The sequence below is a fragment of the Alternaria triticimaculans genome, assembly GCF_023758025.1.
Source record: "Alternaria triticimaculans strain BMP 0046 chromosome Unknown scaffold_1, whole genome shotgun sequence".
In the NCBI taxonomy this organism is placed as follows: Eukaryota; Fungi; Ascomycota; class Dothideomycetes; order Pleosporales; family Pleosporaceae; genus Alternaria; species Alternaria triticimaculans.
The window spans coordinates 4,870,205-4,891,422 of record NW_026055958.1 but is presented as its reverse complement, the minus strand read 5'-3'; the positions used below and the strand labels follow the sequence as shown (position 1 = coordinate 4,891,422).

Sequence of the window (21,218 nt, the reverse complement as noted above, 5' to 3'; positions counted from 1 at the left end):
TGAAATGTGGAGGAGGCCCCTTGCCGTCCCGCGACTTTTTTGTCCGCGCTAGACCCGACGGATACTCACCGCTTTGGTCCCGGTCGGAGAATGGATTGTAATTCGACGATAGACGACAGATAGCAAAGGGTCCTGCAGGAATATGCGCCTAGCAATGTTCCACGTCTAGTTCGTTCGACAGCTCAGCGTACTTGGGTCAATGGAGAGTAGTTCGTCGTTGATGTTGTTCGACGGTGGCTCTTTCCAAGAAGAAGTTGCGCCACGCGGAGTTTGCGCCACACGCCACGTACGCCACTGGATGACGCGCCAATCAATCCCAACAACCGGATGATCTTCAGGGGATCCGCCAGAACAAGGCTGAGCGTCGTGAATTGTGCTGGATGGTATCGATAACGGATTATGCATTTCTACAAACGTCTCTATCAGTCTAATAAACATCCCGTTTCTATGTTTCTATGACGCGCCAGTGTGTTTCTTGACAGTTGCTGCCAACTTCCTTGAAATACCCCGTGGCTTCCAAATATCCCGCCGCCGTCTGGAATACCCCGCGAACCTAAATCCCCCGTCTACTCAAACTTCTCAGTCATCGGAACGTCGCCGTTGGTAATCTCTCTCAAAAACGCTGCATCCGGCCTGTACAGCATGACGTGAAAGTGCTCGACTGCATGCACGCTCTTTAAGCTCTTCCAGTTCTTAAACCATACCAGCTCTTTGACCTTCATTGCAAACGTCTTTTGCACATACTCATCAATCTGTTTATGCGATTCTGCGGTAGAAAGTCCAGTGTCGGGGTCGTCGTCGAGTTCAAACTTGGTCCACACGACAAGATGGACAATGTCGGCATCAATCCCATACGGCCAGTCGTTGTACAGAATCTTGATGTCCTCTGCGCGGGTAAATACAGATGTCAAGCCGGGTAAGGTATATCGAACGCACCATCAAATTGGAACGGCTGGCCCTTCGGCTCCATGCTTCCCCACTTCAGCCGCTCATTCACAATGAAGTTCATGATACTGCCATAGTCCCTCTCCAGCCGATGCGTAAACTGCCGGTACCGTCTCAATTCACTTGGCAAGCGATGAAACTTGTCCACCCGGTTGCTGTCTACCCACAGCCATCAGCGTTTCGCCTATCGCGTGTCACGTCTTCATCAATCTCACCCACAATAGCCCGCACCTCGTCCCACCTCAATACCCTGTACTCCTCGTCAGGCGTCCCGATGATGCCCTTGTCTTTGTCACTAATATCCCTCAGGAAGTCGGGACACTCGGTCGGCCACTGATCTCGAGGCACGTTGACGAGCCAGAACGGCAGCTCCTCGTGTGGCATCCTTGTGCAGCAGCTAATTCCGGAAAATAGGAAAGTAAACAATTGCGTACAGTAGTCGTACAAGATTGGGATGACAAGGTTTGGGATTGCGCAGCAGGGATGATGAGCTGCCAGTCTAGGGAACCCTAGCGGTGAGCCCTAGGCATGTTGAACGACAGAAACAGCGGGTGGGACCGCGCTGAGGCTGCAAGGCCGTTGTCGCCATGACAAGCCATGTCAAGCCATGTTTTGCGTAGAACGCCTTGTTTCAAGCATTCATCAAGCTTCCATCTAGCACCCGTCTATGGAAAGTAGGGCGAGTTCAAGCAACTTCAATGAGAGGTCCTGACCCCGACGATTTAGTAAGGAGTGCGACGAAGCTGAAGTTGAGTACACCGCCAGAACACCTAGGTATGTACAGCGTAGAACACATCTGCATTTCAGCCTCAGCCGCTGCACGCAATCAAACAGCCTCATGGCCTTGCCAATCAAACCAGCATCCCTCGTCTCAAATCCCAACTCCCCAATTTCCCGCGCCTTACCGCCATCGGCGCCATGTGTCCAGCGTGATGGCCTACAGGGATGCCACCCGCGCTGCGCCTCCTGATTGGCCATGCCCATCCCGCAAGCCCGAACCTCGAAACCAACGAAAACCACACGACAATATCGCAGTCCTGCTTTGACACCTGGACATGAGAGTCTAGGCAAGCAGTGTTACATCACATGGGTGCAAGGCCCCATGGTCTGTTGTTTTAGGGGCCTGTATAGACAGGCAGGTGTTAAGTATGGCGGTTTCCTCTTTTTGGCCTCAGCAACTACTTTCCTTTCACGTCACGACTGCGCCTTGAAGTGCTGCACCTTGGAAGTACTGCAAACGATCGCCTTGATCTACTTCTGATCTCCAACCACCGTCGCTCCTTTCCGTTCGTTTGCTACGTCACCCAAACCATCGTCGATCAACTACCCGAGTTAAGGTTTACGTCGTGTCATTCACTACACACGCGGCGGGTTCCTGGCTCTGCTGGACCCTTTCCAATCTGAATACCCACCACAATCTCGCGTGTTGCTGTGCGACATCGTGCATCTGTCGTTCGGCGTCGTAACGCTCGTGCTAGTGGAAGTTCGACAGAAGTTAATAGTCGACTATCGCCTTTTACATCAACATCGACTGTTTTCATCAACCTCTACCATCGGCGCTATCACTCTTACTACGAATACATATACCTCGACGACGAAGTCACTACTACCACAACCACTACTTCCATCGCCACCTCACACGTACATGCTCAGCATACCACAATAACTCGCCATCTCCTACGCACCCTCGCTATCTAGTCCACCCACACACATACCAAAATGGTCCGCGACCCCCAATTCTGGAAACGCTTCAGCGTAGCCGTCCACCAAGACGACCTAGAAAAAACCACGCAAACCCAGGGCCTCAAGCAATCGTACGTCAGCAGTTCCCTATCCCCTCCCCTCGGATCCCCCACTTCCCAAACACACCTACCCATCACATCTCCGCCCATGGTCCAACTGCAATCCACACGGTCGTCCTACGCCGCATCAAATCCGTTGTCACCACTATCAGCGGAGATCTTCTCGGGCGGAATGCATACGCAAGCAGCGGAGAAGGAGAAGGAGACGGACAAAGACAAAAAGAAAGAGAGACCCCGCTCCAAACTACAAAAGACGCCGTCCACGAAACCCCTCCTCCGCCCCTCCATCTCCATCCAAGAACTCCCCTCCACCACCACGCAAAACGCCTACCAACCGCCTTTCTCCCCCCTCCCCTCATCCCCCACACACCCACACCCATCTGCATCCTCGCGTCCACACTCCTTCTTCCGCACCCCCAACCTCTCCACTCTCTCCCTCAGCCACCTCTCCGGACGCCCTTCCTCGCGCTTCCACTTCACCACGACCATCACGGCTGACGCGTCACATAGAGATAGTTGGTTGGCCGGTCAGCAGAGAAAGGCCAAGCAAAGGACGTGGATTTGCTGGTGTTTTTGGATATGTTTCTTGCTGCTTGTGGCGGGTGTGGTTGTTACGATTATTGTGTTGAAACAGCATAAGATTATTTGAGGATGGAAGGAGAAGGAGGGATGAAGGAATGTGTATATATGAGTGTGTTTTGGGATAGACGGGGCGTATGGGGCGTTTAATGTCTTTTCTGAGGGTTGAGTCGGGCTGGTATTTTGAGCACCTGGACGCTCGTTGCTGCTATACGCGGTTTCTTTCTTTTCGATGTTTATATTTCAGATGATACCAGGTCTTACACGGCCACCAATGCGATATCTGCTTCTTTTCTTCGAGAACATTTCACCATATCGCGCGTACGTGACTTGACTTGCAAGAAACACCTGAACACAAGACGACTGAAGTGCACATCTTTGATGGTCAGTTCCATTGAGATTGCGCACGACTCACGAAGTTCATCCAGGCATACGAACAGATTGATGTGAACCGACAGAGTGCTTTTGTGTATCTAGTCCAGCGCATAATCACTTTAGCATGGTTCTCAACCTAATGTACAATGACAATCTGCAACGCCATGCCCGCAACGGATATCTCAGTCCCAAAAGCGCGAGCATGCACAACGCCAAAACTCCTTTCACACTCGTTCCTCCTCAACCCTGCCCCATCCTCACCCTCTCGGCCAGCAAATCTCCCTAAAACCGGCTCTTCGTCGCAGGCGGCGTAGGACTCCTGCTCATACTCCTGGCATCCCGGCCTCTCTCCTTCAACCACTTGCGCGTGCACATATCCAGCTCGCGATCCAACTCGGCACTCGGTTCCTTGCGATGGATGAAGTTGCAGAAGCCGCCGCGGACACAGCCCTCGCCGCTGTTGAGGCGACAGCAGGCCTCGCGGAAATCGGTGACGGGCGAAAGTTCGCAGTAGATGGGGCGGCCGGCGTACCAGCGCGAGTTGAGCGCGTCGCACGCTTTTTGCGCGTCTTCTTCGTACTTGAAGCGCACGTAGACGTTGCCGATGAGGTCTGTAGGTTGTGTTAGCAGCGCTTTTAACTATAAAGAAAAGAAGGGAACGTACGATCGTTGTTATTGTCACAGACTACCAGCTCCTCCACAAGCCCGTACTGGCACAGCTCGCACCAGATATCCTCGTAAAACGCATCAAAGTGCATCTGCATCTGCTGCGGGTTCATCTTGTTCTTGGGGTCGTACGCGGGGTTCTGGTAGAGGTTCGGCAGCAGGATCGTCTGCGAGTACGAGGGCTTGACGTGTTTGCGCGAGCAGCGGTCGCCATGGCGGCACGCGCCGATCTTGTAGTAGAAGGAGCAGTTGACTTTGTCTTGCTCCGTTCCGAAGATGGAGGCGAGGTAGTTGGCCATGGTGAGGTTATGCGGAGTGTTGAATGAGGTGTATGGGTGGTCGCGACGAGTTTGCGGAGGTCGACGGCGATGGCGTGGTGTGAAGACGTTGTCGCGCGCGCGGTGTCGGGAAAATGTCGCGATGCGCGGAGCTCGAAGCTAGGCTGAATGTCGCGGACGCTAGTGGCTGACAAAGCTGAAGAGTGCCAAGGAATGCTCGAGAAACGCCACCTTCACTCGTTCTTTGGCATGCTTACGATTCGACATTAACGATGGATTTACAGTATCACTACAGATTCATTGTGGTCAAAATCGAGACCCTCGCTGCTTGCAGCGCTTCAATGGCGCAACTATGGCCTTTGTAGACCCAGCGCGCCTGCTATCCTACGTACTATCGTGAACAATTTGACCGACCTGACCGAACGAGGAAGGGGCGACTACGGCGACCTTCCATGACGAAAGCAACCACCACGAGTATCTTATCCCCGAGGCGACGCGCTCTACCTCCTTCTTCCATTCGCCTTCCACTCGATTAATCCTCCTCGAGGTCTCGGCCCAAAGCTCAGCCTGCTCCTTGTGTAATATTGAGGCACTTCATGTATTGACCAGAGCCTTTTCGTTTGGCTCGTATCTTTCCACAGTCACTTGGAGCTGCCCATACTGGAGTCTTCGCTTTCGTCTTCGAATCTAACGAAGGTGTCCGATTCGACGCGACGTCGGCGGAGATACCTAGGTATGCCAAAAAGCGATGGAGAGCTTCCGCGAGGCTGAGAGGTGAATTGTCCGGGGGAAGTGCCATATTGGTTCAAAGTGTCTCAGTCGTTCCATGGCGTTTCGTAGAGTTGTCGAGATACCGACCACCAGGCAATCTCTTCGCTATTGACCCAGAGGTCAGACCAGTCGGCAGGAGGGATGTACAACGGGGACATGTCACTCGTACTCTCGGGGTCGCTTCTATCAGCTCTCCCATGTAGATCACGCCGCCGCCACCAATCCAGACCTCTTTTGACACCCTCCACAGCCGATTCAAACAGCATCCTGTTCAATAGTCGGACCGGACGCTGGAGTGCAATATCAAGCAAGATAAACCAGTCCGATCGCGGTGCAAAGAACACTCCAAAACACCCGTTTGCGATTGAGAAAGTATCACCACTAGGACCGGGATTCGCGAAGCGCTTGACAGGGTAAAGAAGGAAGACCAAGTCCATCCACGTAAAAACAATGATGTCGAACAAGTCAAGCAGACTTCGACAGAGAGCTTCTATAGATGTCCTCCCATCCCTCGGTGGCATTATTCGGTAACTGCAACAGTCTCGTGATACGAGGAAAGTAAGGTCGAAATTGGCTCGGGGGATAGATCGGAGAAGTGTGATGAGATTGACGGGCCACTCTTGGAGGCGCGAATGCCAGTATGCGCGCATATACTCACATTCCGAGAGAACCCAGAAGGACATTGCGAAGTGGAGCGTGCATTCTTGAACGAGTGCGCGGATGTCTTTGGGGAAGGGGGGAGCCGTGCCGAGGTAGGTTTGTGTCCAGATTGCGATCTGACCGAGGTGGACAAGCGTCATCGTAAGTAGTATCGTGTATGATGTAGGAGGACTCGCGTCTACCTGTCTCGGAAGCAGATGACCATTGGCATCGATAGAGTGGTCATTGACGGAGTAGAATCTTAGGACGGAGAATAAGGGAAGCGCCATCCAGAGTAAATGTGCGGGAATCATGAACCAGCAAAATCCTGCGGCGATGGTTTCTTCACGTAGAGGTCGCATCTGGAAGAAAGCTACCGATTCTAGGGAGAACAAGCAGTAGTACGCGAAGCGAGTCTTTGTCGGTATCTCGTAACGCGGAAACACGTCAAGCTTATGACGAGTGAATAAAAAGTGCGGCATTGCGACGCTCGCAACTGGCGATGATGCGGGTGGGGACAGAATGCGCTTGTTCTGAAGAGGTGCGATTACTGAAACCGAGTTCGGCAGTTATACATCGTTGATCAAAAGCGAGAGTGTTGTGAGGTTGTGCAAGGCCCCTCGGGGTCTGAAGCATACATTGGTAATGTGCGCGCGATTCGCGATGCGGTACCATGGGTTGCCGACGACGCTGCATTGGCGTGCCACACACATCTCTCACCCCATCCAAGGAAAACCAAACACCCTGGAGTCTACATCGGTATCAAAAGTGATAGTTTGTAGATCTTTGATGGGATGTAGACTTCTGGGTCACTATTGCGTTTCTTGCTGTACTTGGGTATTGTATCTTTGCCGGCATGCGGTGCTCGTTTAATGTTCAGTCATGATCGAAACCGCATCCTCGTACTCCTCTGACCCGGGAGTCTCTGTCTCTTCTATCCCCACCTCCTCCTTCGTCTCAACATCATTATACGGACATATCCCTCGCCTCTCCCGCCATGCCCTTTCCACATCTCCCAGTCTCTCCGCACATGTTTCGCACGGCTTCAGATGTAGCTCGACGCCTACGATTGCTGGGCGATGATGGCGAGCTGATCCTGGGCAACTAACGGTGTAGGCATGCTTATGGCAGTGGCAGGAGAAGGAGTGGATGGTGGCAGCGCAGATACAGTTTTCTGGTTTGATGTTGAGGGTTGGCATGGCTTATGTCGGGGAGATGGCGGTGCTTATTACCGGCGGTTGGGTGGTAGTGAGGTAGGGGAGTAAGTGGAAAGGAGTTGCGCACAGTGTAGTTGTCAAGTTATGCAAGAGCTCATGTGAACGAAGGGAAGGAATCACATGTCAAGGGATTGATGCTGCGAGAAGAGTCTTGAATGCATGCAGGGCATTATCGTGATGCTGTGAAATTTCTTAGACGGTCACTGCCTACTTCGCCGCACCCCTCCCTGCCGTGTGAAAAGTTCCCTTAATCCATTGCATTGTACATGTTGGTCCTTTTCCTCTTGCTCGCAATGCATGTCTCGACGACACTGAACATGTTAGCGGTCCGCACTATGTTCAACAGCCTCCATCCCACTCACAGCTCACTGTCCTTCCTCCTCACGCTGCTGTTGATGTTGCTGCCGATACCGGATCAATTGGCGGAAATAGTGCTGCGCGAGCTGGTTGCGGTATGTCTGCGGATTTTGGCCTTGCGGAAATCCTTGAGTCTGGATTTGCTGCGCAGCCTTTTGGAATGCCAGCTGTTGGAACTGCTGCGAGTTCTCAGTACTCCTTGCCATTACTCTACCAATAGGTCTCTCACATTTTTCGTCTCTGTCCTCGCCAATTCCAGGTTTTGCCTCGACTTCATGAGTTCCTGCTTCTGCGCTGCAATGGTCTCCTGGGCGGTACGAAGCTGGCGCTTGACTTCGTCGAGTTCGTTTTCCGCTGACCGCTGGGCTGCATGGGCCTCCTTACTACACGAAGTCAGTATATGTCTCACATGCACTACAGACAGTCAGTCAGAACTCACAGCATCGCGCCGAGCCACTCTAGCGGGGATGAGGGGGAGTTTGAGGCCATTGCTGTGGGTGTAGATGATGTAGTGGTGTGGTGGTTTGTCCGATAGATGGTAATGTTGGGAGAAGTAGGTAGTAAGAACGTTGAGGTTGCAAAGATAAGTATTCAGAGTGCACCATAGATTGCCAAAGAACGCTAGCTTGATTAAGAATGCTCCTCTTTCCTCACTCACTACCCCCGTGACTTTACTGTCTGCCCTCATCTCTCCGTATCTCAACTTCTTTCGCACTTGCTTCCTGATGCTCTCTCAGTAGACACGCATTGCAAGCTTCTTCGTACCGCACTTCGATGATATTTGACTGCGCGCGGCTGCAGAGTCCAAAGCAGTTTGGTGACGACTTGAGGCTTGCTGGGCACCAAAAGGTTCCTTTGCGGGATGTATGAGCGCATGTGTAGACGACGAGTGTGTATTGGCACATGTTCAAGTAGTGAAAGCAGGCAGTTCGGGCAAGATATAATCGTAGTTTCGGCTTGTGATATGTTTCCGAGCGTGGCAGTATTGTATTGTTGGTCTTGACAGCAGCTTATTACCGCTAGATCATCTTCTTGGAGTACTTATATGAGGTTGTCGTTGTGATGGACAAGCTCTTCACGTCTGTTGTGCCCGGCACTCAACCAGCCATTCCAAGCTATTGCATATTGACGGCTAAGACAGCAGGTGGTTGTTTGCGTGAGCATATTTGATCAAGTTGTAGATGGTCTCAACGCCAACGTGTGAAGATGCTACCCACATCAATTTGCCACTGTACCCAGAAAGCGACGACACCAACAGGCACCACCTGGCATACCTTCCATGGCTAACCTCGAAACCCCACTGTCGAGACGTGTTTGCAATAACATTTCAAGATGTAAGGACATTGTGAGAGATGAAATGGCCTTCCAGAAGACACATCTCGGCCTTTAGGTTTGGGTAGCCACCGCACGAGGTCACCTGCTAAGGACATCCGACGTGGTTAGCCTCGGGTTTGGTTCCTGTAATCTGCGAGCCGTTTTGACAGGCGGGGATGCTGGCCAGGCCCCCGTTGATGCCGTTTGCTATGCCTCAGGGCTGTTCCGCGCCCCGCCGTTTTCCCTTATCGATGAAACACGAGGGAGCGATAGGAGCGTGCCTGTATGGATGAGAGGGTACCGCAATAAACATCTCATCTCGCGGCCTGTGCTCGACATCGGAAAAGAAAAAAGGCGCATGAAGCTGGCCAGGTGTCTGGAATCTCGCTTGTCAAATATAGAGACTGGATGGGCGTCAATCTGGTCGTGGGAAATGGCTAGCTGGCGGGCATCGTGAAATGGAGAGATGCGCGCCAATCAGACGATATCTCTATTTCCTAGGTTGAAGCCTAGCGTGGCGGCCGATGACCAATCAACGCCCGCGTGCGCTCTGACCTGAAACAACGTGGAGCCTCCACCAAACTACCTTCACCCCACCACCCGTCGCTTGCGGGTTCACCTTCCTTCTCGAAGCGCTGCACCGGCACGCATTCACCTGTCGTCGCATGGATCTAGGCTCGCTCTCTGGCAATTCGGGTGTTTCCTTAGCTACCCACTTGTGATTTCGTACGCGTCACGCGCCTTGTGGGTTCACGACGGTCCACGGATGGGCGATGCAGAAAGCTTCACAATATCGCAATCACTGGCTCTCATTATCTATCGTTATTTCATCTCCACTTTCATCGCATCGATCTAGATGATGCCTAGCTTCCGTCGTTGTGTTGTAGATCAACGGCACACGGTCCTCTGACACTCAACGGCCCCTCTGATGTCTGAGGATGGCTAGCGTAGCCCTGCCATGCACATGTATTGCCAACTACCGACTAACAGACGCCGATCTTCGCGCCGGAGAGTACGGGAGGCTGCAGCAAGAGCGCGCTACGCCGCGACCACGCTGCGGGACGGGAAAGCCATGGCTGGCGGCTACAGCATCGGCCAGCGTTGAAACGCACATCCTACACCCATACAGCCAGGCTCGAAAGCTTGCGTGCGGCGTCGCGTGGAGTGGCGCTGTGTTTCGACACCTCGTGTGTCTCCTTCTCTATTGGCTCCTGTCGCTTCTTCCCTTCTAGGCCGGAGATTTTACAACGCTCAACAGCGTCTGTCTCACTACCTTCACCCGCTTGAATAAAGGGCCATGGCCGCGTGATATTGCAGTTTGTGTTCACATCCGGCTTGTGCGTCTTCACTTCTTCTCTTGCATTTCTTATTTTCTTGTAGCCTAGAGCGCGCAGTGCGTCGTTCACAAGGTCCGGTACTATTGTCATTGAACAATAGCATCGTTACGTGCGAGGTGAAGACGGATTGAGTCACACGACTATTGACGGAGCGACCACTCACAGTGCCCGCCAAGCCGATACTTCACTTTTCGTCACGATATAATTTCCTGTACACCAATTCCCAGCTGTCCCGCTTTCGACAACAACACTCACGTCAGGATATACGTATCGCCAGTATTGATAAGACATCCGGCAACGACCATCCCACACCTACTCTTGCAGGGCAAGATTTCGCTTTCTACATTGCGACACACATCAAGATGCCTAGCATACGGAGAACCCTCACCGCCGCGCTCGTCGCCTTCCCTGTCGCTATGGGCCACAGCTGGATCGAGCAGATGCGCAACATCAACGACAAGGGTGAATACGTCGGCCAATACGGGTACCCACGAGGATACGTCGCAAAGACCGACAAAGGCTACAACGGCGACCTCTCCATGAACAATCTAGTTCCCCCGTTGACGGAAGGCGCATTCATCAGCAAGAAAACGCTATTGTGCCACCCTTCGCAAAGAAAACCGGTCCAATCTCAAGAGAAGTATCCGCGTCTCCAAGCACCGCCTGGTGGCTTTATCGCATTGCGGTATATGGAAAACGGTCACGTTACAGAGCCTTCTGGTCACATGCTTGGCAAGCCACCTGTCGAGGCGGGAGGCACTATCTGGGTGTACGGCACTACTGAACCGAAGGAGGACGAGAAGATTTCTACAGTCATGGAGTGGAACAAAGACGGGAGTGGCGGAGACAAGCGTGGCAAGCTGCTTGCCGTGAACAACTACAACGACGGTCGATGCTACGAGATAAACGACACGCCCACATTCAAGGAGCGTTCGAAAGAGTTCCCGGCCTATGCTTTCGGTCAGGATGTCGAAGGCCAACCTGGTAACTACGCGCAGTTCTGTGAAACAAATGTCCAGATTCCGGAGAGCGCTGAGCTAGGCAAGCCATACACCTTGTACTGGACATGGCAGTGGAATACCAGGCCTGGTGGTTTGAAGGAGGGCGGTACCGACGAACTTCCAAAGGGCAAGAACGAGTGGTACACTACTTGCATGGACGTCGATGTCACATCCCCGGATGTTGCCCTGTCCGCCGATGCTTCGCCCAAGTTCGCTCTTGTCCAGCAAGATGCAGGCACAGCCGCCGTCTCCGACTTCGCCTCACGAACCGCTATTCTCACCGACCTTGCCGAGAACGAGTGGGACTTCCCTATCCTGACCGAGATTTCACTGCCAGGTGGAGGTTCTGGTTCTGGCTCCGGCTCTGGTGGCGAAGCTCCTTTCCCCACCAACAGCACTTCGCCAGCAGGTCCTACAGCTCCAGTCACCACCAGCGCTGTACCCGTTCCAAGTGCTGCACCCCCAGCCCCCAGCAACTCTCCTCCGGTTTCTGCCATCGTTCCCTCTGCTACCGCCCAGCTGCCATCTCCCAGCAACTCCGCAGCCTCCAGTGCTACTATGGAGATTCCTACACTCTCCGGTCGCCCCGGTGCTGCACCAACACCACCAGCCGGCAACGACGGCGTTGTCACGGTCACTGACACTGTCATGGTCACTGTCACAGCGCCTGCTCCAACAGCGCCTGTCGCTACTCCGCCCGCTCCCCCGGCAGTCGCTCCCCCGGCAGTCGCTCCCCCAGCTATCACTCCTCGCGCAGTGCACAGCATCTACCACCGGAATGGTGCCAAGTTTAGGGGTCTATAGACGGTGTAAAGCCGCGTCTGCTTTGATTCTGTTACTGCATTTTCTTTTGTTACATACACTGTGCCCTCCAGTGGCAGGCCACGGGTACTGATGACGGACACACATGATGATGACTGCATGAAAACGATTGCATGATCATGAAGGCTGGGAGGTTGTTTTTGATTCTGCATTCAGCGATACCCTTTGCATACATATCGGCGTTTTGGGTAGCATTTTATGACCTGTACCCGGGTGGGTTGGTCAGGCGTTTATCAATAAAAGCATATCACAACATTTCACTTCATCACGACTTGTCATGTCATAGATCGCGACTGTCTTACTTCACGTTCCACTGCTACGAGCTTGTGTCACTGGCTTCACATGCAGCCACGTGTTCTGACTTCAACGTTCTAAGTCAGGCGCCTTTAACGTGACGTCCACAACCTCGGCCGACATACTGAGTACGTTCCATGAACATTTTCTACCCAGATGCCGAGCCTCTCGGATCGCTTCCAGTGTCGATGCGCGTATGCTCGGAGCATTATCCCCATCGACGCTTGCGAACGAATACGGTTATAAGATGACGCAACACCGTTCGCTGTGGAAGTTGGCCCACAGACCATTCCATTTGGGGTGCGGCCCGGATACGACCGTTACCATCGTCAAGATTCGTTGGCTCATACAGCAAACTTACTCGTCATCTGTACTACACCCCAAGCCATCAGGTCTAGACCAGCGGGATCGCAATGCGACGAACATCCAGACCATCCGCACCCGTCAATCGCTTCCGTCCTCCATAACCGGGGAGCTGGGTCAATTTGCGTAAGGCTGAGCAAGTTTCTCCGGGTTACTTCACACATGGCTTCATTCCGATTTGCCCCCAACAGTCCGGCAGATTGTCCTCTCACATCGTACGGTTCGGAGCCTCTGCCATGTGGCTTTACAAGAGACGTTTGCGCTAGTTTCCATACCTCAAAGCAGAGATGCGCATTCGATACGAACAGTATCTTGCAGTTGATGAAGCCCCGGAACCACACATCGGTGAGTACGTACACTCTTCACCGGTGGGAGGCAGCAGGAGGATCTTACGAAACATCTACGCGTTGTTCATACAGTATAGGTAAAGCTTTGCCCCAAACTCACTGCCCGAGTTCCCCGCGGTTGATAGTTGGTTCGCATGAGAGTCGACGTGAGTGTGTTGGACGATCGCAACACTGAAGGATGTGTATAAGAGGGGAGATGAGTTGGGACTATCGCAGTCTTCTTGCAAGACAATGAGCAGAGTTCCTTGCGATACATTGACCCTACTGGTTCAACTCATTCGTCCCACCCAAATCCTTCGAAGCCACTTCAACACCCCCGACCAACGCCATGTGCCGAGACATCTACCGCCACTACGAACGCTGTGCTCACCACGAATACATCCAAGCCCAACCATGCCAACACTTCCGCACCGGTCTGAACGCCATTAACGACCCTCGCTACTTCAATCAACCCGGCATCCCTTATCGCCAATCTCGAAGATGCCGCGAGCAGAACCAGTTTGACTTCCGTCGCAACGCTTATTGCACGCCATGTACGATGACTCGGCAAGGTTGGAACTTTCGGGGGTATAACAGTGGGTTTGGGGGATGGCCTAGGTATAGACCGGAGGGGTTTTGAGGGATAGTGACACCTCATACTAGAGAAAACTGAACAGGCCTGCGGACTACATCAAGACATAAACCTGCAAAGTGGGTGATCCAACGTCAACGTAGGCTCTAGGGTGTTTATTCTTTCCCTAGGTTGGTGTGGTGAGGTCGCAGAGGAGGGAAGGTGGGAAGATGGATAGTGGGAGGGGGTTCATCTAGTTCTTGGGAAGATGCTCGAAGACTAGAGATTGACCTCAATGTAGATGGAGTGACGAACTAGCTCGGTATCAGTGCACGCGTTTCGGATAGTGATAGTCGAACTGCTTTCTCTCTTTTAGATTCACTCTGTCGCTGTATACACATCTTACTTTTCGATCGCAACTGCTCAGGCCCAGACGGTATGGCCTTGATCTTGCAATCCACTACAACATCCGTATTGCCAGCGTATGTCTTGCCTCATTACCTTCACCCCCCTTCCATTCACGCCCTGGCACTCATCTCACCTTCTTAGTCACCTCCTCAACAGGCATTGTCCCCTTATTACTCTGCAACATCGCCAGCGTGAAAAGCCCGGTCAACGTCAACCACACATTTCCCCACACTCCAATGCTCATACTGGTATTATAATGACTCGGCATCTTGTAATGCTGGTACGCGCCAATGCCCGTCGTGATATGATGGAACACCGTCGCAGCCACTACCGCCTTCGCATACGGAATCGTAGTGAGCTTTGTTGCAGGCGCGGAGTTGAAGGGTATGGCGTTGGTGAAGGAGATAAGGATCAGCGCGAGGGTGACGAGACACCAGCCGTCGTTGCGGACGTTGTAGGCTTCGAGGTCATTGGGAGCGAGGTTTAGTTGCGAGGGAGGCCGGAACCCTGTTGGTGTTAGCTGTGGAATAGACAGTGAACTTCAGAGGATTGAGGCTTTGAAGAGCGGGGAGGAGCGTTGAGAGTCAATGTAACGTACAGCCGATGACCATAATGGGGTCATACACGCGACACAAGCCACGCAGGCCGTACCAGAATGCTGTGCCATAGGCATACGCATGGAATACCTGCACCGATCAGTCAGCTTTCACTCTTTCAACCCCTCCAACCCCTCACAGACTACGCACAGTCGAGTTTATAGAAGGCATGATGTCGCGATCAGTTAATTGCACAACAAGAGATCAAAAATTGCGCGATAGGACGAGAGTTCAGTATACACGCGAGACTGCACCTTAAATGGTGTTTGTTGACGTTCCTGGCAAGCTTCCGTACCTGCGACGTCATTATGAGAGCTCCAACAGCTCCATTGGTGTTGAGGGGCTGCAAGCCACACCGTTAGTCTCCCCGTGGAACCGGAACATCGATCCGCGTAGCGCACCCGCAAATGGATCGAAGATGAGATCGGCCGCGATACGATTGCGATGACGCTAAAAGCAGGGGTTAATCCGGCAATTGAATGTTCGTGGAGATGGTTTTGGGATGATGGTTGTGCACAATACGATCGTGAAGGGCAGCCTTGTGTTGGAAAAAGCAAGTCTATCGGGGTATCCACATTCTATCTCTTGCATCACCATGCTATCCTTCCTGCAATACTCCTTGCTGCCTTGGCTTTGCCAACTCCAATCGTGCCCTCACCACCCAACCCTTGCATCCTCAAACTCGCATCAACGACCTCGAGCGCATACGCACTCTCAATAGGACCCAAGTCCAGAATGGTACCGTTGTGCACCGCGTTCGCTGCTGGATTAACAATCTTCTCGACATCCTCCTTGACCTGCGGCAACAACACCGCGGTCGCACCCAACCATCGCGCCAACAACCCCTTGAAAGAAACCTGATCGGTGTCGCACGGCTCCTCTGCATCCTTGACCTCACACTTACTCTCAAAAAGCGCGCCGGTGTCGGTGTTCACGAAATTCCTCTTCGCGGAAGCGACAAAACCCTTCGTTCTGTCCGCCCACTTCTCGTCTTTGGTGTGCACGGCCATGACGGCAGCACCGTACATGTAAACGCCGACGTTGTAACTCCACATGTTGTGGTTGAGATCCGAACACCCGTTGTCTTCACTCGTGCCGTCGTAGACATTGAAGTCCTGGTCTACAAGTCCGACTTTTGTACTCCAGGCATAAGTTTTCTCCGCCCAGGATAGGATTTCAGCATTTTTTGTGAGATGTCCAATGCGCGCGGCGAGTTGAAAGAAGAGACCATTGGTAATGGCGTTCTTGTAGTGCCATCCGTTCTGGCCGTCTTCGCCGAAATCAACCTTCCAACGCAGACCGCCGCCGCATGTGTTGTTGCCGTCAATCCAACGCTGCTTTTGCTGGTTGAAGACGTTCGTCGCCAAATCCACCCAAGCTACGGGTCCCTGCTGCGGGAGCTTCAACTCGGCGGCTGTTATAGCGGCGAGGCCCCACCACGCTTGATCATCGTTGCCAGTCGCGTCGACGGTCATGAAGTCGTTCGCGGGGGTCGCTTGACTCAGGATGGTGGTCTTGAGAAGATCTTCATACTGGAGGTCGCCGGTGGTGGAGCCGTAGGTTAGAAGAGCTTCGACTGCGGTGCCGGATTGCCACCACCAGTATGGTTGGGGGAGGAGTGCTCGACCAGGGTCTGGGAATGAAACTTTGAGGGAGGCGGCGAGAGTGCTTGATGACGATAGTAGGGCGGCTGGCGCTGGAGGCGATGGCGGTGGGGCTTGGATTGCGGCGATTTGCACAACGAGTGAAACGGCTTTGCTGAGGGTGCTCGGTATCATTTTGAAAGTCTGAAATCGGTATAATGGTATCTCGTAAAAAGGAACGTGCTGATCAAAGCAAAAAAAGAATGTAATTTGTGTAAAGAACGTACTGGTTCACTGAACCATATAAAAAACAACCAAAGAGTGTCTGCGCAAAAAAAGATGCGACGAACAAAGAACGACGGAAAAGGTGTCGAAGGGAGGGAAGAAGGACCAAGGACGAGGGCTGACGCGTAAAGATAATGAGATACCACTCAACCTACCCACAATACACAACTCAGCCTCAATACAACGCATAAAATGCCATTAGTTTCATCCATCCAGCATACTCGGCACCCACGCCGTGCCCCGACCCAAAATTAGCAGGTGTCACACATGCGCCTTGGCCTATCCACCCGCACGTGTAAATGAACAAATGCCATGCATGTGCATTGTCGATAAGAAGAGTTCTCTGGGCTTTTTGCAGAAATCTCCTGATCGACAGCTGGGAAGGGATGGTCTAGAACGGATTCGTTGTTATCTGAAACGCGACGCGACGACGTTGCGCGACGTGATTCGTCGGGTATTGAGAACACTGGAGAGGCCGAGAAGACGCAGCAAGTTGGGCGGTAGGGGTCGGAAAGATCGGATCTGCTGCGATAAAGCCTGAATTGGCATGGTGAATGGGATCTGCTGTGGGTTGTGATGATGTGCCGAGGTGGTGGATGTGGATGAGCGTGTCCAGGTGCGATGGGGATTGGTGTTGAAGATCTGGAGTGTTGATCTCGACATGAATCGCGTAGGACTGTTTACGGCTCAGATCCAATGACGCTGGACGGACGCGCCTTGACATTGAAATTCGTGCGATGCCATCGGAGTTGTCTACAGTCAACATGAGCATTCACCTCAGCGCATCCAACCATACACACCCCATCCGCCCTACATCCCACTTTTACAGTCCACTTCCACCCCACCGCCTACATCTTCGACATGACGACCTTATTCTTAACAAAGCTGCCCCACCCCTCCGCAAACACCCCACCCCGGCCATCCTCCACCCAGCTCACAGCCTCAACATACCTCCCCTTCTCCCTCACGATCTTCGCCCTGACCTTGACCACAGACGGCGTCACCAGATTCTTCTTGTACTTAACCCGCAACTCACTCGTCGCATTTGGAATGCCATAGTTCTTGACTATAAGGCAGCCCATGCAGTGATCCAGCAGCGACGCCGTAATGCCGCCATGAAGACTCGCATAGTTCCCATCGGCATCGTGAGCTAGCGATACCAGCACGATGTTTTCCGTTCCTTCTGGATCGGAGAGATCGTATTGTATGTCCTCCTTCGCTGCTTGTCTAGCCGCCTCTTTCGGGTTGTCAGGCGGCACAATCTCCTCCCACGTTGTGTTCGTGTGTGTGACTACACTGTCGGGGTCTATGACCTCCCGCCGCTTTCCATGACCCGGTTTCCACAAGTCGAGAAACGCGCGGATCGCGTCGGATGTGAAGAGGCCGCGCGTGAAGAGCAGGTTCCAGCCGTCGCGGGCCTCAAACAGGCGGCGATCGTGGATGGACGTTATCGAGGGGTCGGCGAAGAGGGCTTTGCACCATTCGTGAGCGGTGAAGTCCTCTAGGTGTTCGGTTCTTCTTCGGGTGGTCATCGTAGGTCGGAGGGGGTGTAGGTATGGTGTTGGCGTGGAGCGGACGATGGAGGATGATTTATGTAGGTTCGTCGTGGAGGTGGAACTCCATGCGACAAGGCTGCTGATATAAGATAAGGCATAGTTGCGGTCGGATGGTCGGATTGTCGGATTTCGCTGCGCGTCGCGTTACTTGCAAAGCAGGGAGCTCAGGTTCCGAGGTTACTGGTGATAAAGTTTAGCGCTGACGTATCTGAGATTGACCGCAACAAGGTTAGTATCACCGACCTGCATACATACGACCTGAACATCAATTCAATCACACCAAAGTAGACGAAGACATAATTTTGAACGTATTGTATCCTTCCACCACAACGTCGTAAAGTAATCAAGAATTACAGTCGAAACGTCGTGACTTCATGTGCTACTTCAACTATTCCCATATGAACTCCATTCAGAATCTTATCCTACCGAAAGGCAGGAAAGACTGGTCATCCATCTCATTCCATGGACGGCCAAACGTGTACTTGATCATTCGATGCTTGCGTCTCTCTGCGCCAGTCTTCAGCTACTCAAGAGCCCTGATGGAACGAGGCCAACGAGCGCGCGTTCTCCGCGCGGAGTGCCGCCAAAATCTTGTCGGTCTCAGCTTGCGCCGCCTTCAGCTCATCCATTTCACCCCGAAGCTTGGCGTACTCCTCAATGGAAACCTTGTCCTCGGGGTCGTCCAGCAGCTCCTTCTGCTTGTGGCTAGGAGTTGGAGAAGCAGAGCCAGGAGAGAGCAGAACATCAGGTGCATCGGAGAGCTCAGAGCTGTCGGAGTCAAGCTCGTCCATGACCTTGGTGCCGCAGTGGTAGTTGACGAAACCGGTGTGCTTGGTCTTCTTCTTGCCCTTATCGTTGTTGGAATTGCCGCCGCCGTCGTTAGAGGCGTTCTTGCCATTAGCACCCTCGCTGAATACGTCCTTGCTGAAAGCATCCTTGGAGACAACATCATCAGCTTGGGCACCATTCTTTCGAGCAGCTTGCACGGGGACAGCGACGACATGCTTCACGGGAAGTACATTCGAAAAGGTAACGCCCATAGCAGCACCAGGGTACTGTTCGTCCGGCTGAGATGCCGAAGTCTCTGACTGAACAACGTAGGTGGGGGATGACGAGTTGTACTGGGTTGTGGTCTTGCGCTTCTTCTTCATCTTTCCGGGAGACATCTCGCCTTCAGAGTCAGTGGCCATGGCTGGGTGGTCATGCCGAATGACATTCACACCCGGTTGACTACGCTTCTGGCGCTTCTGGGCCGACTGTCGCGGTTGTAACATCATCTGAGAACCCGGAGTTGCTCCAGGATCATCAGTGTCATCGTTGTCACCGGACGCGATCATCTCAGCCGCAGTACGCCTACCCCGAATCGGACGATTCTGATGGTGCTGGTCGTTGTCACGGCCGACCTTGATCCACTGGCCGCGGTGCGCGTTCGAGACGCAGTTGACGATGGTGCTACTGTACAGCTTGTGGGGAGCGCCAATAGTAGTCCAGGTCTTCTCGTTCTTCATCAGAGTAACGCCAATCTGCTTGGAGGTCCTCAGCACCGCACAGATCCATTCTATACGCTGTCCGAAGGTCCAGTCCTTGGTCTGGCTGATGTTGTCGATGATGGACTTATCGTAGATGCGAACTTTGAAGCCGTTCAGGTGGATGTCCTTGGCCATGCCGACGATGTCCCAGGAGCACGCTTCAATAGCCCAGTCCTGGTAATAGACACCTTCACCCGGAGTTAGCCGCTTGCGGTAAGCGTTGCCCTGGGTGTCCTTGGCGCGGGTCATATCCTTGAAAGCTAGCATCAACATTTCGACGAACTTACGATACTCTGCGTCGGTCTCGGGGATGGAGGGGTCGACCTCTGGAGAATACCACTGAGGCTCGTCCATGGGCGCCCTAGCTTCTTCTAGGGTCTTGAAGCGGAAGCCATCGACCTCTGGATAGTCACCGTCCTTGTCCAGAAGCTGGGAAATCTTGGTCTTAAGGCGAGACGGATCCTTGAGACCGCCGGGGACCTTTTCCAGGCGCGTGTCCGCAAGGCGGGGAATGGGAGGACCGAAGGGAACGGGAGCACGAGCACCAACGGGAGTTGAGGGAGATGCAGTCTGGCTCTCGATCACCATTAGGTTCTTGTTGGCTATGCCCTTGGGGGTTTCCTTATCGGGGTCGTGGTCGGTCATGTTGTTGGTTTCCTGGGGCTGGTAGTGGGGGTTTTCGGTTTCAACGGTTACTGCTTGCAACTAAGACACCTGTTAGTGAACTCCAGCACCTATTTTCCAGCTCTGGTGGAACTTACTCGAAGGCTTGATTGAGATCTATATGGCGTGGGGGGTGAACTGCGGAGTCTCCCGATTTTTATGTTCGTAAGGCTTGACCACCGGGCTAGTGAAAGATCATGCGCGGAGTGCGGCGGATTGAAGTGGATCTAGTGTACTGCTTACGCAGGCGACGACGGAGTGAAGTAGGAAATGAAGGTCGCCTGTGACAAGCGCGGACGATTTGTAAGCCAAGAGGATATCAGGTGCGTTCTGTGAAAGAAGACGAAGGTCTGTTGTTATGATCGTTGCCTGTTGCCGGGGGGAGGGGCTGCGTGCGTATGGACAGCACAGGCGTGAGTAACGTGCGTCCGAGAGTCTTGGCATCCTCGCATTCACCTAGAACCCGAGCGTTTGTTACACCCACGACCCATTGCCCCGACCCACAAGCCCTCATGGCACTTGCTGCATGTCGATAGCGTGTAGTGTCATGAGGTCCGTCTTGCCTGAGATACTGGGCGAGGTTGGCGTCGTGCGATGTGGCCTTGCTGCGTGCGATGTTGCCTGTGACATGTGTTAACCTACTGACTACCTTGCATAGAATGACTTCTTGTTGAACTGAAAGACATAAGAGCTAATGGCGTACCATAGGATCCTCATGAAGACTGGCGACAATACGGATCCGCGAGGTCGTCGCAGGCCCGTCATCATGTACGATTGCAGCTGGCAGCGACAGAGCGCGCAACCGACTACATACCATTCAGGTTCCGACAAAGCAACGTCTTGCCAGACCTGCGCCTTGCAACCTCTACGGATCTGCGATAAGGCGTTGTATGACCCGCGTATGCATGGGCAAGCCCGTCTTGCCAGACCTACGCGCGTTC

The 21,218-nt window shown here is 53.2% G+C and overlaps 7 protein-coding genes across 7 annotated transcripts; 1 reads left to right on the top strand and 6 right to left on the bottom strand.

Moving 5' to 3' along the window:
- Positions 1-566: 566 nt before the first annotated feature.
- Positions 567-1,329, bottom strand: J4E78_001618 (uncharacterized protein; the record flags this gene model as incomplete). The annotated part of the gene is made up of 3 exons (XM_049362273.1): positions 567-886; positions 937-1,104; positions 1,161-1,329. 3 exons carry the CDS (start codon positions 1,327-1,329, stop codon positions 567-569), a joined length of 657 nt encoding a protein of 218 aa, XP_049227556.1.
- Positions 1,330-3,983: 2,654 nt separating this feature from the next.
- On the bottom strand, positions 3,984-4,666 carry J4E78_001617 (uncharacterized protein; the record flags this gene model as incomplete). Its single annotated transcript, XM_049362272.1, has 2 exons — positions 3,984-4,312; positions 4,366-4,666. The coding sequence occupies 2 exons, from the start codon at positions 4,664-4,666 to the stop codon at positions 3,984-3,986; spliced, it is 630 nt and encodes a 209-aa protein (XP_049227555.1).
- Positions 4,667-7,637: 2,971 nt separating this feature from the next.
- J4E78_001616 (uncharacterized protein) lies at positions 7,638-8,118 on the bottom strand (the record flags this gene model as incomplete). Its single annotated transcript, XM_049362271.1, has 3 exons — positions 7,638-7,808; positions 7,859-8,012; positions 8,069-8,118. 3 exons carry the CDS (start codon positions 8,116-8,118, stop codon positions 7,638-7,640), a joined length of 375 nt encoding a protein of 124 aa, XP_049227554.1.
- A 2,524-nt stretch (positions 8,119-10,642) lies between these two features.
- On the top strand, positions 10,643-12,085 carry J4E78_001615 (uncharacterized protein; the record flags this gene model as incomplete). The annotated part of the gene is made up of 1 exon (XM_049362270.1): positions 10,643-12,085. The coding sequence occupies one exon, from the start codon at positions 10,643-10,645 to the stop codon at positions 12,083-12,085; it is 1,443 nt and encodes a 480-aa protein (XP_049227553.1).
- A 3,166-nt stretch (positions 12,086-15,251) lies between these two features.
- Positions 15,252-16,439, bottom strand: J4E78_001614 (uncharacterized protein; the record flags this gene model as incomplete). The annotated part of the gene is made up of 1 exon (XM_049362269.1): positions 15,252-16,439. The coding sequence occupies one exon, from the start codon at positions 16,437-16,439 to the stop codon at positions 15,252-15,254; it is 1,188 nt and encodes a 395-aa protein (XP_049227552.1).
- Positions 16,440-17,377: 938 nt separating this feature from the next.
- J4E78_001613 (uncharacterized protein) lies at positions 17,378-18,061 on the bottom strand (the record flags this gene model as incomplete). Its single annotated transcript, XM_049362268.1, has 1 exon — positions 17,378-18,061. The coding sequence occupies one exon, from the start codon at positions 18,059-18,061 to the stop codon at positions 17,378-17,380; it is 684 nt and encodes a 227-aa protein (XP_049227551.1).
- Positions 18,062-18,612: 551 nt separating this feature from the next.
- On the bottom strand, positions 18,613-20,768 carry J4E78_001612 (uncharacterized protein; the record flags this gene model as incomplete). Its single annotated transcript, XM_049362267.1, has 2 exons — positions 18,613-20,309; positions 20,762-20,768. The coding sequence occupies 2 exons, from the start codon at positions 20,766-20,768 to the stop codon at positions 18,613-18,615; spliced, it is 1,704 nt and encodes a 567-aa protein (XP_049227550.1).
- Between the last annotated feature and the right edge of the window lie 450 nt (positions 20,769-21,218).